Source organism: Scleropages formosus, chromosome 17 (genome assembly GCF_900964775.1).
Source record: "Scleropages formosus chromosome 17, fSclFor1.1, whole genome shotgun sequence".
NCBI classification, from domain to species: domain Eukaryota; kingdom Metazoa; phylum Chordata; class Actinopteri; order Osteoglossiformes; family Osteoglossidae; genus Scleropages; species Scleropages formosus.
In genome coordinates, this window is record NC_041822.1 from 1,724,746 (window position 1) to 1,741,220 (window position 16,475).

Here is a 16,475-nt window from a genome sequence, read left to right on the forward strand (position 1 = left end):
GCTAGTTTTTTTTTATTGACCATCTAAGAAAAAAAGTTGAGTGTCTTCCTTCTCTGTCAGGATTAAACTGTGAAATCAACCTTGATGACTGCAAGAGCAAACTGTGCGATTATGGGACGTGCATAGACAGGATTGATGGATACGAGTGTGCCTGTGAGCCTGGCTACACGGGTAAGAGATGGATACAAAAGGAAGTTAAGCTGGTATTTGAAACTAAAATTGTATGTTAAGTCCACAAGGAAGATATGGTTTTCACTTAGTGAAAACAAAGTATCACTTTTTTAAAACCCTATTTTTAGGGTTCAAGAGTGGTTCTGATTTGCACGATGGATACAATTTTAATTCAACCAAATTGCTAGTATAACCATTGTAATTAATGTGGAAGAAGGTGTTGGGAACAGGGCCAATTGTTACTTGCTCTTGTGTAATATAAGGCCCCAGTTTCCATCAAACAAGCACCATGGCACCACTCATTTTCCCGAGTATTATTTTTGCTTTCCTTTGTTTTAGCATCGCGTGCAGAATGAGCTCTAATTCAGAATGGCCCTTCTACACCCCTAGCTTGTAATGTTTTCAGTTTGGTCCCAGAGGCATAAAGCACAGAAGCATTTTTTTTTTTAGGCTTTTTTTTTCCATTTTGCAACCACAGGAAAAAATTGTAGATTTGTTTTTATAAATTCTTTTAACTAAACATTTAAATACCCTTCATATTCCTAATGATCACTCATATTTTGCTGCTTTGTAGGAGCAACGTGCAACATCGACATTGATGACTGTGCTCCCAACCCGTGTCACAATGGGGGCACCTGTGTTGATGGCATCAACAGTTTCAAGTGTGATTGCCCTGAAGGGTATAATGATGCCACATGTCTCTATCAGGTCAATGAGTGCATCAGTAACCCTTGTATTCATGGATACTGTGAAGATGAAGTCAAGAGGTGAGATACTCCTCAGTAATGATGAAATACATATACTGTGAAATCCTTCTTTGCCCATGACGTACACAACTAAAGGAAGCTCTGCAATTAGCCTTTTTTTTCTCTCCCTCAGCTATAAATGTGTTTGTGACTTGGGATGGAGTGGCATAAATTGTGAAATCAACAATAATGAGTGCGAATCAAACCCCTGTATGAATGGAGGTACCTGCAAGGATATGACTGCTGCCTATGTCTGCATCTGCCCTATGGGTTTCAGTGGTCAGTGGTTCCTAAACCTTACTGTGTGCCTCTGCATCTCTCCCATGACCACCGTGCTAACTCAAATTGGGCCCTCTATCTGTTGCAGGTCCAAACTGCCAAACTAACATCAATGAGTGTGCCTCTAACCCATGCCTGAATCAAGGGACCTGCATTGATGACGTGGCTGGCTACAAGTGCAATTGCTTGCTACCATATACTGGTACGGATATTTCATGCTGACAGTAGCTGTGAGGCTTTTATTTTTGGCACGATTTTCATATGCAGTGTTATATTAAATCCTAGGGATTTTGATCCATTTCCTGTGGTGATTATCTCAGTATGAGCTAATTTTGGATACGATTTCGCTAATTTTGTTCCACTGTTCAACCCTCAGCAGCAAGACCTCTTGAACAAACAGTTGTTGATGCTGGCTCTAAAATGCTTCTCAGTTTTTTCAGAAATGTCTGGGTTCAGTGTAGACATCTGTTTCTAATTGAGACAACTAATTATTTTTTCAACAATTTAAGAAAATAGACAGTGTCAAAGAGTACTCCACAAACATCATTCTGGGAAAATCCATAAGTTCTTAGTTGAAATACAACCTCAGTGGTTGTGCATGGGAGGGAACAGTGGTTGGAATTGTTTCCTGTTTGCCGATGTTCTGCCTTGCATAATGGCAAAGGGCTACACAATGACAGGAAAAGGCTTTACTTCCTTGTGGGGCTGGGTACTGTGGAAACAGACAGGGAGACAGAAAACTCATGTTGCTTTCTAAACCAGCTTTTTAAGAGTCAGGACCTTGTCTGCTAAAAAAGAATGAATATGGTGTTTTACTGTTCTTTGAATGTAAACTTGTGTCTAAAGCAGATGTTTCACCTTTTCATGATGATGGTAATTTTTAGTATTCTTGGATCACAAAGGGTTTAGTTGCAGATTTTGGAAGATTGAGAACATTTTTATTACATTTTATTTACTTATGTATTTTTTGTTTACATTTCTGTCTGTTGCACAGCCAAATCAAGCTGTGTTTTTTGCCTATCTAATAGATTTCAGTAAAATCCACTCAGACACTTGGACAGGAGTGTGACACTGTATTAGTTCAATTCCTTTCCACAATGTAGAGCCTCTATCTGGTTTCTGATCAATAGCAAGATGAGGAAGTTTGCATATGTTATAGGGCGAACCTGTCAGCAATTGGTAATAATTACATCTTTGTGGACTCAGCACAGTCTTATTTTCAGTCATTTTAAATTAGTTTTATTTTAGTTTGAAGTTTTTAAAAAATTATGCCTTAAAGTAGTTTTATTTCATGCAGTATTATCCAAGACTCCTACAAAACCTAACCTGTAAAAAAAAAAAAAAAAAAAGAAAAAAAAATCAAGGGATGTCTGCATGATTAAGTTCATATAAAATAGACTTTATTGTAAAAGTGACATTTGTGAACAAAATGTATTACAAACAGATTTCACATCACAGTAGTGTTCTTGAGCTAACCATGAGTAACTGATTTAGATGAATGCTTAAATCTGATCAGCTCATGGGTTCTTCCACAGGAGAGAACTGTCAGAAAGTAATGGCTCCATGCAGCTCAAAACCTTGTAAAAATGGAGGAGTTTGCCAGGCATCAGAGGACTACAGGAGCTTCTCCTGTGTATGCCCCGAAGGATGGCAAGGTGAGGAAATGCAGGTCTAACTTTTCCAATGCAATAATGCACTTTGTTATTCTAACTTGATAGAGGTTGTCACCAGCCACAGTTTCCAGAGTTACTGCATTTCATGAGTCTGATCCCTTTCTTTTAAAGGGCAAACATGTGAAGCCGACATCAATGAGTGTGTAAAAAATCCTTGTCACAACGGTGCCACATGCCAAAACATGATTGGTGGCTACCGGTGCAGCTGCAAGCCTGGGTTTACTGGTCCAATCTGTGAGACAAACATTGATGACTGCAAGCCCAGTAAGTCTCCAGCTTTTCTGTCAGACTTTGCATCTATGCTCCCTTCTTCCTGCCAACAACACCTGACATCTGATGCCTTCTTCCCTTTCCTTAGATCCTTGCAGCAATGGTGGTTTCTGCAAAGATGAGGTCAACAATTTTGTGTGCACTTGCCTGCCTGGCTTCCGTGGCCAAAAATGTGAGGAGGACATCAATGAGTGTAACAGTAACCCATGTAAGAATGGAGCTAACTGCACTGACTGTGTTAACAGCTACACCTGCACTTGTCCGGCTGGTTTCAGTGGCATTCGCTGTGAGAACAACACGCCTGATTGCACAGAGAGGTACAGTTACTGAGCTTTTTGTTTTTTATGGCCTTTACTCCAAATTCTCAGGATGAAGAAAAATTTTGTACACACACCCCCAAATGTGCTCTTCTTATTACAAACAGCCCAGTTAAAATTTTTCAAAAGTACATTTCCCATTTTATTTTTAATTGCTTTTACTTCATCTATTTTTGAAAAGCAGTCTGTATTTATGCACCCAGTTAGTAGTTGGGCATAAAACTCATTCAGACATAGGAATGAGAATGGTGACCTTCCATAGCATTTCTTTTTTGTTTTTTTTTTTTTTTTTTTTTTTTTTTAAGACATGCAATGGAGAAAAAAATACATTTTAGTACATAGTGTATTCCCATCTTTTTTTGTCTGAGGTGTTAGCAGTCCACTTTCCTGCAGTTCAGCTCACTTCATGTTTACGATCTGGTGTTTCTGAGTGTTGACAAATGTTGCATGTTTATGCGATAAACTGCTCAACAGTCAACATTGCAAAGGATTTATTGGAAATAATGTTTTTTTGCAATTTTAAGATCATTTGAATGTAGCTTGAGGTTAAAAAAAATTTTAATGGATTTTAAAATATTTTATTTAGTATAATAATATCCAAGATTCCTACAAAACTATGTGCATATACTGAGGAGGGTGTGTATTGTTAATCTGTTTATTAGCTGTGATTTAGTAGCAAAAGTGACTTTACAGTTAGAAACAATTTACAAAAATACTGAGAAGCCACTTTATTGTAATTTTTTTTTTTTTTTAAATTTAGTTCTGTTTATTTCCGGTATTTGGGTTAGGGTATTCAGTGCTGTGATTCGAAAAAAAAAAAATACTCAGTGAATTCCTGTATTTGCCTTTTGTTTTGACAGTTCCTGCTTCAATGGTGGGACATGTGTCGATGGGATCAACAGCTTCACCTGCTTGTGCCCACCTGGCTTTACAGGCAACTATTGCCAGCATGATATCAATGAATGTGACTCCAGACCCTGTTTGAATGGGGGCACTTGCCTAGACACTTATGGAACCTACAAGTGCACCTGTCCCCAGGGTTACACAGGGCCAAACTGTCAGGTATAGGAGAAGGTCTTAGTATTGCTTTATCATCACCTTGTCAACTGCTGTTTTTTTTCTTTCCTCTAGGGTAATGTAACCTATAACTTTGCACGCTTAATTTCTTTTGCTGACTCTCTCAGAACCTGGTACGCTGGTGTGATTCATCCCCCTGTAAGAATGCTGGCACCTGCTGGCAGACTGGCATCTCATACAGCTGTGAATGTCAGAGTGGCTGGACTGGACTCTACTGTGATGTACCAAGTGTCTCCTGTGATGTGGCAGCCAAACAGCAAGGTAACAAAGGAAGTTGACCAAAGAAACAAATGCATGTCAGTGAGGCAGTTGGTTTACCCTGGGTGAGAATTTATACCATGTTGCCCTTGTCTTATGCCCCCTTAGGACTGGATGTGGCTCAACTGTGTAAGAATTCTGGGCAGTGTCTGGATACTGGCAACACCCACTACTGTCATTGCCAAGCAGGGTATACAGGCAGCTATTGTGAGGAACAGGTGGATGAATGCAGCCCCAATCCTTGTCAAAATGGTGCCATCTGCACAGACTATCTGGGAGGATACACCTGCGAGGTAGCCTTTTTCAAAATCTCTGATCACAACATCTTAAAATCTCATGCATTGTTATGCGAAGCTTGCTTGAAAATGTTGATTTGTGCTACCCCCCAAAGTAAAGTGCTTGCCACTGCAGAATGTAAAGAAACAGCCAGGTAAACACAAAGTCTTATTTCATGTCAGCCATTGATTGGCCCCATTTTGCCCTTCTTCCCAGTGCGTGCCGGGGTACCATGGGGTGAACTGCTCCAAGGAGATCAATGAGTGCCTCTCCTACCCCTGCCAAAATGGAGGCACCTGTATCGACCTAATCAATACCTACAAGTGCTCCTGCCCCCGAGGGACACAAGGTCAGAGCTCCCTCCCGTCTACACTTCGTTAATTAGGGCTTAACAATACCCAGCCCTGGTCTAAAACTGCCTTTCCTGTGGGGAACTGGATCCTTTTGTTTTTTCTTAAATGCATTGAGAAACACTGTTCACTAAGAATTATATTGGACATCAATATTAGGTAGACTTTACAGAACCCAAGATTATGGAGTGACAGTGAAGCTTTACTGAATGATATGAATGGAGAGTGCTGATATGACTCAATTGTGAATGAATTTGATGTCTTGGGGCACACCTCTGAGTGTTGAGGTTTTGGCATTCTAAAGTGTCCCTTGTCTCATAAACCAGGTGTCCACTGTGAAATTAACATGGATGACTGCACACCATTTGTTGACCCCATCACTCACGAGCCCAAGTGCTTCAACAAGGGCAAGTGTGTGGACCGTGTTGGTGGCTACAGCTGCATTTGTCCACCAGGGTACGTGGGAGAGCGCTGTGAGGGGGATGTTAATGAGTGCCTTTCTAACCCCTGTGACCCACGAGGCACCCAGAACTGCATTCAGCTCACAAACAACTATCACTGCGAATGTAGGATGGGCTACACAGGTACGAGATCTTATTAACTGCATGTACAACCAATTGTTGCATCCTGTACAACTGGAATGTGCCCTATCACGTGGCTTGCACTGTTAATTCTTCACAGTTCTGCATGGAGAAACCATTCTGTACTATGTGCTCTTCTGACTCCACAGGGAAGCACTGTGAAGCAGTGTTTGATGGCTGTCAGGGCAAGCCCTGTCACAATGGAGGTACTTGTGCTGTAGCAAGCAACACTCCACGGGGTTTCATCTGCAAATGCCCAGCAGTGAGTTTGTTAGTTGTCTTTCTTCCTTTTGTATGCTGAAAAACTGGCTGTAAGAATTTGTTTCCATAATTGCTGAACCCCATCTTTAGTCCCATCTCACCCATTGGAGAATACACTAATATGAAATCTGCATCTCCTTCTGTACCTCCACAGGGCTACAATGGTTCTACCTGTGAGAATGATGCTCGTTCCTGTGGCAGCCTGCACTGTCAAAATGGGGGAACTTGTATTTCAGGGCACAAGAGCCCAAAATGTCTATGTACTGAAGCCTTCACGGGGCCTGAATGTCAGTACCCAGTGGACAGCCCCTGCAATTCTAACCCCTGCTACAATGGGGGCACTTGCCAGTATATGGTTGAGACACATTTATACCACTGCATTTGCCCCATGAACTTCAATGGTCTTCTCTGTCACATCCTTGACTACACCTTCTTGGGGGGATTTGGGCGGGATATCACACCCCCACCTGAGATCTCGGTGAGCTGTGAGATTGCACAGTGTGAGGAGCGCCGGGGCAACAAAATCTGTGACAGCTTGTGTAATAATCATGCTTGTGGCTGGGATGGTGGGGACTGCTCGCTCAACTTTGACGACCCCTGGCAGAACTGCACAGCCTCACTGCAGTGCTGGAGATACTTCAATGATGGCAAATGTGATGAGCAGTGCAACAGTGCTGGCTGCCTGTACGATGGATTTGACTGCCAAAGCATGGAGGGCCAGTGCAAGTGAGTAGAATGTAGACATTTGACCACCATAAAAACCTTTGTTTCAGCCACTTGTTATCTTTCCCTGCACATCTTTACATCATTGTCATACATGAATGAACATGGTTATGATTTTAAGATTAAATTTTATACGTTATTAATGTGTTCTCTGTATTTCAGCCCACTTTATGACCAGTATTGTAAGGACCACTACGCAGATGGTCATTGTGACCAGGGTTGCAACAATGCAGAGTGCGAGTGGGATGGCCTGGATTGTGCCAACAATATGCCAGAGAAGCTGGCAGAAGGGAGTCTGGTGCTGGTAGTGCATATTCTACCAGAACAGTTGAAGAACAACTCCTTTGGTTTTCTGCGTGAATTAAGCCGAGTACTACACACCAATGTGGTTTTCCGCAAGGACAGCCACGGAGGTCCAATGATCTACCCCTATTATGGCAGCCAGCAGGAACTGAAGAAGCATAATATCAAACGTTCAGTAGACACCTGGACCCAGATCCCTGGTGATGTCTTCAGCCAAATGAAGATGAGCATGCACACCGTTGTTAATGCTCGTCACCGCAGGGAACTGGACACCATGCAAATCAAAGGGTTAGTCTGTAATGAGATCACTCCAGAATTAAGTATGGACTAGTTCCACCTGGGATCCAAACTTAACACTGAAACAACCAGTCTGTATTAGGATGGGTGTAGGTTTGTCAGTGTTGCTTGTTAGGCGGGTAGTGATTTGGACCATTTCTTGTTACATGCAGGTCAGTTGTGTACCTTGAAATTGACAATCGCCAGTGCTACCAGCAGACCACTGAGTGTTTCCAGAGTGCCACAGATGTGGCTGCATTCCTGGGAGCATTGGCTTCCAGTGGCCATCTGAAAGTTCCCTACATCATAGAGGCCGTCACCAGTAAGTAATTTTCCTTTCACTTCAGCTGCCCACTACTGATCAGAATTCCACTATACCCCCAAATCAGTCAATAGTCTGCATGGAGGAAAAGTCAGCTATAGACAAGCTGACAATTATCCCTATACCAGTATTACAGTGGAATGATATGTGCAGTGAAGGATACAGAAATTTAGCCATGACATTTATAAAACTGCAGATACACTTATTAAATCCTGGAAAATTTTAAATCCATGAGGTTCAGCCTCCAAAACAGTAAAATTACTGTGAATAAACTCTGCATCATGCACATGCCCTACCCCCACTCTTTGGTCCATGAGGGGGGCTGTGGCAGCCTTCACCCCACTAACTGTAATACCAAGACTTAATGCTTCTCCAAGGATTTAGGTGTAGAGAGTTTATCATTTCAAAATCATTAGTAGAAAAAAAGAAGTAAAATTGATCGGGAGTGTGCTAGAAGTTGGGCCTCTTTGTTATCTTGAAAATCCTAATAAATCCTTAGTCTTTACAGCTTAAAGCGCGTGCAGTAATTTGAAGTTCATTAATCCCTGCTTTTTTTCCCCTTAAAGAAGAAATGGTAAAGTTGTCTCATGGTACCGTGGTCTGAAAGGGGAGAGGGTGTATTTTTTTTCCCCTCTTCTTTTTTTTTTCTGCTGGCTTTTTGATGAGCACTGGTTAGCAATTCTGATTATTAGTGAATGAAACAACGTTGTTTTACAAGGAGTCATCTGGCTCCTGACTGCTCTCTCTGCATACGGATAGACATTGGCTCTGCGGGATCGGCACTGCAACCATTGTGAGGCTCCTCTCCTTACACGCCATCTCCACGTTCTTCCACTCCTTTTGACGTGTTGCTTTTCCTTGCAGGTGAAAACGAGACTCAGCCAACCTCGGAAATGTACCCAGTTTATGTGGTGCTGGCAGGCTTGATCCTCCTGGCCTTTATCGGCGTGGGCATGGTGGTCTCCCGTAAACGGCAGCGTGAACACGGACAGCTCTGGATCCCAGAGGGATTCAAAACAAGTGATCCGAACAAAAAGAAGAGGAGAGAGCCGGTTGGGGAGGACTCTGTGGGACTAAAGTAAGTTTGCAGCCCCGCCCTCAGTAACCACTTAGCTTGCACTACTTGGGACAGACGCTGGTCCCAGCATAGCGTTAAAATGAAGCGCTGAAAGTTTGGGTGGGTGTGAGGAGGGAGTCTCTTCATTGGCAGGGGTGGCTCAGAATATTTAGGCGGCGATGATGAAATTGACTGAAGAGCCCTTTGTTAACCAACTTGCATTAGAAAGGTAATACTTTATGTGCACAGGCGTGCTTTATCAGTGTAGCTTTTTCTTCTGCTACGGACCTGCTGATTGCTAACCAGACTTCTGCTGGATTTTCTGCATGTCCAAAGGCCACTGAAAAACTCCTTAGACATGTCCTTGATTGATGACAACCAGAGCGAGTGGGAAGAAGACATGGCATCTGACACCAAACGCTTCAGGGTAAGTGGCTTTTTTTTTATCCAGATAGATAGAGCTTTTATAGTTTATTCTATCCAAATATTTTGAGCAGAATGCACTGTGAAAATTAGTGTTCTGTTACAATTATTAAATATATTAAGTAGGCAGTGAAATTCATTGAGGGATTCAAGATGTGTGTTTTAAATTGCCAAATATTAAATTATAAAATGACTTAAAATCACTGTTATTAGATGAACGTAATTATTGAAGGGCTGCTTTGTGGTCACTTAAGATACGGATGTCATGACTGTGAACAGTATGAGTACTAAGTTGGTTTCATTTAAGGTGAGACAGCTATGCTCTTTTATAGTTTGAGACAGCAATGCTGGATTTAAGTGACCAGACAGACCATCGGCAATGGACCCAGCAGCACCTGGATGCAGCTGACCTTCGAATTCCATCTATCGCGCCCACACCACCACAAGGCGAGATTGAAAGTGACTGCATTGATGTCAATGTCCGTGGGCCAGGTATGCCCATTCCTGTGTTTAAATTCAGTCATTTAAATCCACTTTTTTTAAAATGTACATTTTGGAGCTCACTGGTGATCCTTTTGCTGCTGTGAATGTTTAATCATTTACATTTATTCATTTAGCTGAGACTGAGATCTCTTACAACCTTCTCTTTATCTCCAGCTTACAACGTTAAGCAACCTGCAACTTTTTGCCCATTTATACAGCTGGGTAACTTCACTGGAGTAGTTTAGGGCTAGTACCTAGGATGCATGATTCAAACTGACAACTTTCAGATCCAAAGGCTGTAGCTTTAACTGCTACGCTACCAGCTGCCCTATACTAGTGCTTATCACTACTAAGGAGGTGAGCACTTACTGCCATTCAATCTTAGTTAAGCACTGACTTTTAGCTCCAGTTGTCCGGTACAGTATTTAAAATTTGCTTAAATTTTACATTGTTCATAAACATTGCATGGTTGATTGTTTCACTTGGCTTGTGCTTGGTAGTTTATTAGTATGGTTTCTTAGCTGGTGTAGTAGGCAATTTATGCATGCCATTACTAAACTTGTACAGAGTGCTGTGTGTTTTGTGACTCAGTGTAGCAGACAGTGTATTACAAAGGTCTGGTTGCAGTGGTAGGTCCTGAGAGTGAGGAAAGACATTCAGAAAAAAATTGATTTCCATTGCAGGGATTTTTTTAAATTCCGGAACGATTTTATCTATATTATCATATGGTTTATTAATTGAATTGTTTAAAAATAAAACAAACATTATGGAATAAACATGTATCCATTATTTTGTAGAAAAACCAAAATTTCCAGAAAAGAATGAAAGATAAAGAAATGGACTGTTGACTAATGTGGCTGAGTCAAACAAATGTGGAAGGCCTTGGAATTACTCATCTTTTGAAGTGTGAAATGCTTGTAGTAAAGCTGTTCTGCTTTTTGAAAACAATAATTCTCAATTTTTCAGCAGCTTGGGTTTGGAAAAGAGCTTCTAAAGAGTTTCTAAAGTACCTCAGATATTGAGGTTGATCAAAATATCGTTATTGTAAAGATCTGTATTTACTCAGTGGTAAAGGAACATGCTAAACCTGTTTGATTTTCCTTTTTCTTCTGATCTTCCCAAAATTTGGATATTCCAATTTGGAATGCTTTGAAGGGTGCGCTTACCTATAGCAGTTTGTTACCCTTTCTTTCCTGGCGCTGATTAGCTAACTCTTCCTCCACAGATGGCTTTACCCCCCTGATGATTGCATCCTGCAGTGGTGGAGGTCTTGAGATGGGAAACAGCGAGGAAGAGGAGGATGCCTCTGCAAACGTTATATCTGAATTTTTATATCAGGGTGCTAATCTGCACAATCGGACAGATCGCACAGGCGAGACTGCACTACATCTTGCAGCTCGCTATGCTCGTTCAGATGCTGCAAAGCGCCTCTTGGAGGCTAGCGCAGATGCCAACATCCAGGACAACATGGGTCGGACTCCGTTGCATGCTGCTGTGGCTGCTGATGCTCTGGGAGTTTTCCAGGTGCTTTGTTTCAACCAAATACAGCTGTTGTAATTCAAAATCTGATCAAACAGATTTTTCCTGTTTGTTTATACAAGATATATGTGAAACTAGGAGAATCTCACTAAAACTGAACAGTTCCATTGTGGAGCTGTTTATTGGTATGAGCTAATGCGTTTCTCTCTGCAGATTCTGATCCGGAATCGGGCCACAGACCTGGATGCACGCATGTATGACGGCACCACTCCATTGATCCTGGCAGCTAGACTAGCAGTAGAAGGCATGGTGGAAGAGCTCATTAACTGCCATGCAGATGTCAATGCCATTGATGATTCAGGTAGGATGTCCTGTTTTTAAATTACAGCTTTCTACACTCATGCTTGACAGATGGTTGTTTGTGTTTGTGACTGTAACACACTGACTGGCTAATATGCACTCAAACTGTTTTTTCCCCCCCTTTATAACCAGGCAAATCAGCCCTACATTGGGCAGCAGCAGTGAACAATGTAGATGCTGTCATAGTTTTGCTGAAGAGTGGTGCCAATAAAGACATGCAAAATAATAAGGTAAACTATTAGTCTTGAAACACAAGTATAAATAATTTAGTATGCAGCTCCAATCAGACTTTCTTGCCTTCTTTGTTTCAGGAGGAGACCCCCCTTTTCCTCGCTGCTAGAGAAGGAAGCTACGAGACTGCAAAGGTCCTGTTGGAACACTTTGCCAACCGAGAGATCACTGACCACATGGACCGATTGCCACGGGACATTGCACAGGAGCGCATGCACCATGACATTGTTCAACTACTAGATGAGCATAGCTTGGGGAGGAGTCCAGCCATACACAGTGGCCCCATAAGTGCCACGCTCTCACCCCAGCTGTGCTCTCCAAACAGTTACCTTGGTAGTATGAAACCTTCAGGTCAAAGCAAGAAGCTCCGAAAGCCCAATGCTAAGGGAATCTGCTGCAAAGATGGTAAAGATATGAAGGTCAAGAAGAAGAAAAATCAGGATGGGAAGGGGAGCCTACTAGACAGCTCTGCTGTACTCTCACCTGTAGACTCCCTGGATTCTCCACACGGGTACATGTCAGATTCAGCATCCCCGTCCTTAATAACATCTCCCTTTCAACAGTCTCCTTCCATGTCCCTCAACCACCTTCAGGGTATGTCTGACACCCATGTTGGGATCAGTTCCTCAGGCATAGTAGGCAAGCAGGATCTGGGTGGAATGCAGTTTGATCATGGGCCACCCCGTCTCTCCCATCTCCCTGTGTCCAGCCCCAGCAGTTTAGTTTCAATGACCCAAGGCATGGGCAGACCTGGTGGGGTCATGACCAGCCAGTGTGACTGGCTCTCTAGGATGCATACTGGCCTTGGTCAGCAAGGACTTTTTAATCCCATGAATGGGGCAGGAGGGCTGCAGCATGGTATGTTGCCCTCCTTGCAAAATGACATGCCTGTCACCACCCTCTCTACAATGATAGGTTATAGAGGCCTGCAGAGCAACCACCTCAACATGCAAACACATGTCATCCAAGTGCAGCAGATGCCACAGGTACAGCAAAACCAACAGCAGCAGAGCCTTCAAGTTCAGCACCAGAATTCGAACACAGCCACCAATGGCCCTGTCATTAGCCAGAGTTTTATAAGCAGTGACCTAAATAGCTCTGATGTACAGCCTGTGTCTGGCAGCATAGCAGTTCACACCCTCCTGCCCCAGGAGACTCATGTCCTTCCCTCACCACTTAGTCAGACAATGGCTAGCACACAATTTCTTACGCCACCTTCTCAGCACAGCTACACTGCCCCTTTGGACAATACTCCCAGCCACCAGCTACAGGTGCCTGACCACCCTTTCCTGACACCCTCTCCAGGATCCCCTGACCAGTGGTCAAGCTCTTCCCCACATTCTAATATGTCTGACTGGTCAGAAGGGATCTCCAGTCCTCCGACTAGCATGCAGTCAAAAATAGGACATGTACCTGACCAATTCAAATAGAATACGTACACTTGGTCAAGACAGGCCATTTTATAATTCCATGTTATCTGTGAACTTCTCCATTTACTAAAGACTAGAATTCTACTTAGAGAAATTGACAAATTAGGACAAGGAAGCTTTGAAAGAAGAATCATTTTATAATATTTTATACTAACAAAAAGTTATAGTATTCATTTTGTATTTATAATTATTATTTATACTTTTATGTCTGCGAAAAGAATAACAGAGGCCAGAATGCTGCGCTCAGAATGAAGAAGGAAAAATGTGAAGATAAAGCTTTAAAGTGTTCTTTTTTTGTTTGGTCTATGGGAAATTTCCTGATGGATGGGTATTTATTTCTTATTTTTAAGTTAAATTTTGTTGTATATTTTTCTATATTTTCTTTTAAATAAGGCAAAATGTATTCCTTTGTGTAATATTTTTAAATTAAAAACTGTACAGTTCCTAAGGTTTGAGTATTTACATTTAATTTTCTTAATTGTTTTTAGTGTTAAATACAGGGTCGTTGCATTATTTTTGGAAACCAAAACAGACTATTTGTAGGACTGACTTTTTTGTTATGCATACTGAATCTTTATTTTGATGGTGTAGTACAATTTTTTCTCATGTTACTTCAGCTTTACTTCCAAAAAAATAATTCTGGAGCGACAGTTGACTCAGAGCCTCCCACCTGTAGATGCATTCAAGGACAGGAAGCCAGAGGCTGCTTGACAAAATTTTTTTATTTAGAGCACCTGTAACTGGTGTATGTCAAATATGCTTAATGTACAGATTATGAATTAAGAAGGATTTTGCTTTAGAAATTGTCTTAAGCATGTTAGAGATGTTTAAATAGGACTTTCATTTGTGCAGAACATGTCCTTTACTGAGGTTAATTAAGAGCATTACTGTCCCTTTGTATTAGTTATTTATTAATTGGTTTTTTTAAACTGATTAGGACTGCTTGACTCTTTTGGGGAGAAATTTTTTCTAGTGTCTCAATGCAGTATTTAGACTTCTAATAATGCTTTGTGAAGAGCAATGGATTTTTCTCTCACTTTTTATAACCAAGCTGCTGAGAAACTAATGACAAAAAATATTACGTTCCTGCAAAGTTGTAGTTTGCAAAATGTATTTTCTGTTGACAAATTTATGAAAATGGCTTCTTAGCTAAATAAATGACACCTATGGGTGTCTTAACACAGTCCTCTTGTGTGGAATTGTAGCATGGACCACTTCCTGCTGTCAGAAGTTGGAATTTTTCATGACTGTTGCTCTAAGCCTGCTTTGGAAGGCAGCTGTTTTCAACATTTCCTCAAAACCACCAATTTTATCCAAAGGATTAGCAGAATCATAACAGTTTCTGAAAGCCATAACCTATGTGTTATTGGACTTGGGGAATAACGGTCAGATGAAATTAAATGTTCCTTGACAGGAGACATGTACATACTTATTCTCAGTTAAACACCTGCAATTCATTCCTGAAAACTTTAATGGGAAATTCCAACTTGTTCTAACCCCATCCTAAAACCACCTGTAATGCCTAATGTCATAAGAAAAAATGAAACTTTACACAGTTTTACTTTTTTGCATTTTGTTCCCAGGAACTATTTAATTTGAATTTATTCCATCACCTTATATCCTTCACATTTTCAAGGTGTATTATCAAATATAGGCCTGTATACAAAAATCATCTTCAGCATTCTACGGCAGAGTTTTTTAGGCCTACATTTGCAATAGAGGTTAAGAACCATTTTGAATTTTATTTTGTTATATTATTTCTACTTAAATACAGAAATTAGACATGTTACAAATACAAAAATATAAAGTCAATACAGAAAGTAAAGATAAATGAAAGGTCAGTTTATTTCTTCACCTTGCCCTTCACTGCTACTGATGATGTGTGAACTTGCAGCAGAAGAGCATCACATGTTCCGAAATCCAGCGTTCCTTCACTCCGCACGGCATCCAGTCTTCGAACTCAGTGATGGTATGAGGGATAAGGCAGAATGCGGACGTACGCTGTCTGTAAGAGCCCAATGCTCACCAAAAGACAGGAAAATGCTTTACTGAAGGGCCATTACACTAATCCTATGTTTTTTGGACTTGGAGCCACCACCATTGTATCCAAAAGTCATAAATTTGTATCCCATCTCCAGATGTAGTACCCTTGAGCAAGGTGTTTTGCCTAATTGCTCCAGTAAAAATGACCCAGCTGTTCAAATGAGTAAACAACTGTAGGTAGTTTAACGTTGTAAGTCACTTTGGCGAGAAGTATCAGCTTAATGAATACATAATGTAATTGACTGGGCACTTCGCACTCGACCTCTAGGGCTTCCATTAATAAGGGCTTTACCCTGAGACACTAAAGCGAGCTGCAGGAGTCCAGTCCAGGTTCACTGCGCTGGCCGCCGAGCCGCTACACCCGTGATTACAAATGTACTCATGTACTGCATATTGCGCAACTCCCCGGAATACTTAATTAGCTGCAATTTGGCGCCATCTACAGGAAGATTTGTGTCTAAACTTGAGAAACGAGACAATTGAAACGAAATGTTTCTGTTAACAAGGTACTTACTTGCACAGATCTACAGCTGGAAAACTTTAGGAGAAAAAAAGTAACTTTGTGATCAATCCGTATTAGTATTGGAAGTTTCCAGTAAATAATGGAAAATTAAATTTTTGGGGGGGTCGGGCTTGAAATGTCAATAGCCGAAAACCGTAAAATATTTAAAACAAATTTCTAAAATTTATAAATTACCTTATTTTAGCGATTTCTAGGTTGCTTTGCCAACATTATGGTAGTAAATAAAACTCTGTCCTAGCAGGAGGTCACAACATATCTTCTCATTTGTGAAAACACATAGTACTCCAAAAGATATGTGCTGCAGGTATTTCAAAAAAAAATTCTGAAAGAACAGATAAGATACTTTGTCATTGTATGCATTACAACGAAATTTTGTGTGGCAGCCCTCAGCACACCACCGGCAGAAACAGAACACATAATATTAAATATGTAAATAATAATTAGATTGAAACTTTGAAATCCCCTTAGTGCTACGTTACGTAGCATCGGCTTGTGGGGAAATGTATACAGTCTACTGCACCAACTGTTTGTTTAAGTTTTAAATGTAAGTGAAATATAAAAAC

The 16,475-nt window shown here is 41.1% G+C and overlaps 1 protein-coding gene across 1 annotated transcript in view; it reads left to right on the top strand.

The window, feature by feature from the left end:
- The window catches only part of LOC108939013 (neurogenic locus notch homolog protein 1-like), a 29,205-nt gene extending 14,908 nt beyond the window's left edge, over positions 1-14,297 (top strand). The window contains exons 12-34 of the mRNA XM_018760088.1: positions 61-171; positions 746-938; positions 1,051-1,196; positions 1,285-1,398; positions 2,732-2,851; positions 2,981-3,133; positions 3,228-3,456; positions 4,317-4,518; positions 4,641-4,794; positions 4,900-5,084; positions 5,284-5,416; positions 5,744-6,001; positions 6,148-6,260; positions 6,414-6,985; positions 7,145-7,573; positions 7,735-7,883; positions 8,748-8,961; positions 9,277-9,367; positions 9,696-9,855; positions 11,072-11,370; positions 11,539-11,686; positions 11,818-11,915; positions 11,997-14,297. Of these exons, the coding sequence (XP_018615604.1) occupies positions 61-171; positions 746-938; positions 1,051-1,196; positions 1,285-1,398; positions 2,732-2,851; positions 2,981-3,133; positions 3,228-3,456; positions 4,317-4,518; positions 4,641-4,794; positions 4,900-5,084; positions 5,284-5,416; positions 5,744-6,001; positions 6,148-6,260; positions 6,414-6,985; positions 7,145-7,573; positions 7,735-7,883; positions 8,748-8,961; positions 9,277-9,367; positions 9,696-9,855; positions 11,072-11,370; positions 11,539-11,686; positions 11,818-11,915; positions 11,997-13,346 (5,621 nt within the window). The 3' untranslated portion in view covers positions 13,347-14,297. The remainder of the gene's footprint in view (positions 1-60; positions 172-745; positions 939-1,050; positions 1,197-1,284; positions 1,399-2,731; positions 2,852-2,980; positions 3,134-3,227; positions 3,457-4,316; positions 4,519-4,640; positions 4,795-4,899; positions 5,085-5,283; positions 5,417-5,743; positions 6,002-6,147; positions 6,261-6,413; positions 6,986-7,144; positions 7,574-7,734; positions 7,884-8,747; positions 8,962-9,276; positions 9,368-9,695; positions 9,856-11,071; positions 11,371-11,538; positions 11,687-11,817; positions 11,916-11,996) is intronic.
- The last annotated feature ends 2,178 nt before the right edge of the window (positions 14,298-16,475 follow it).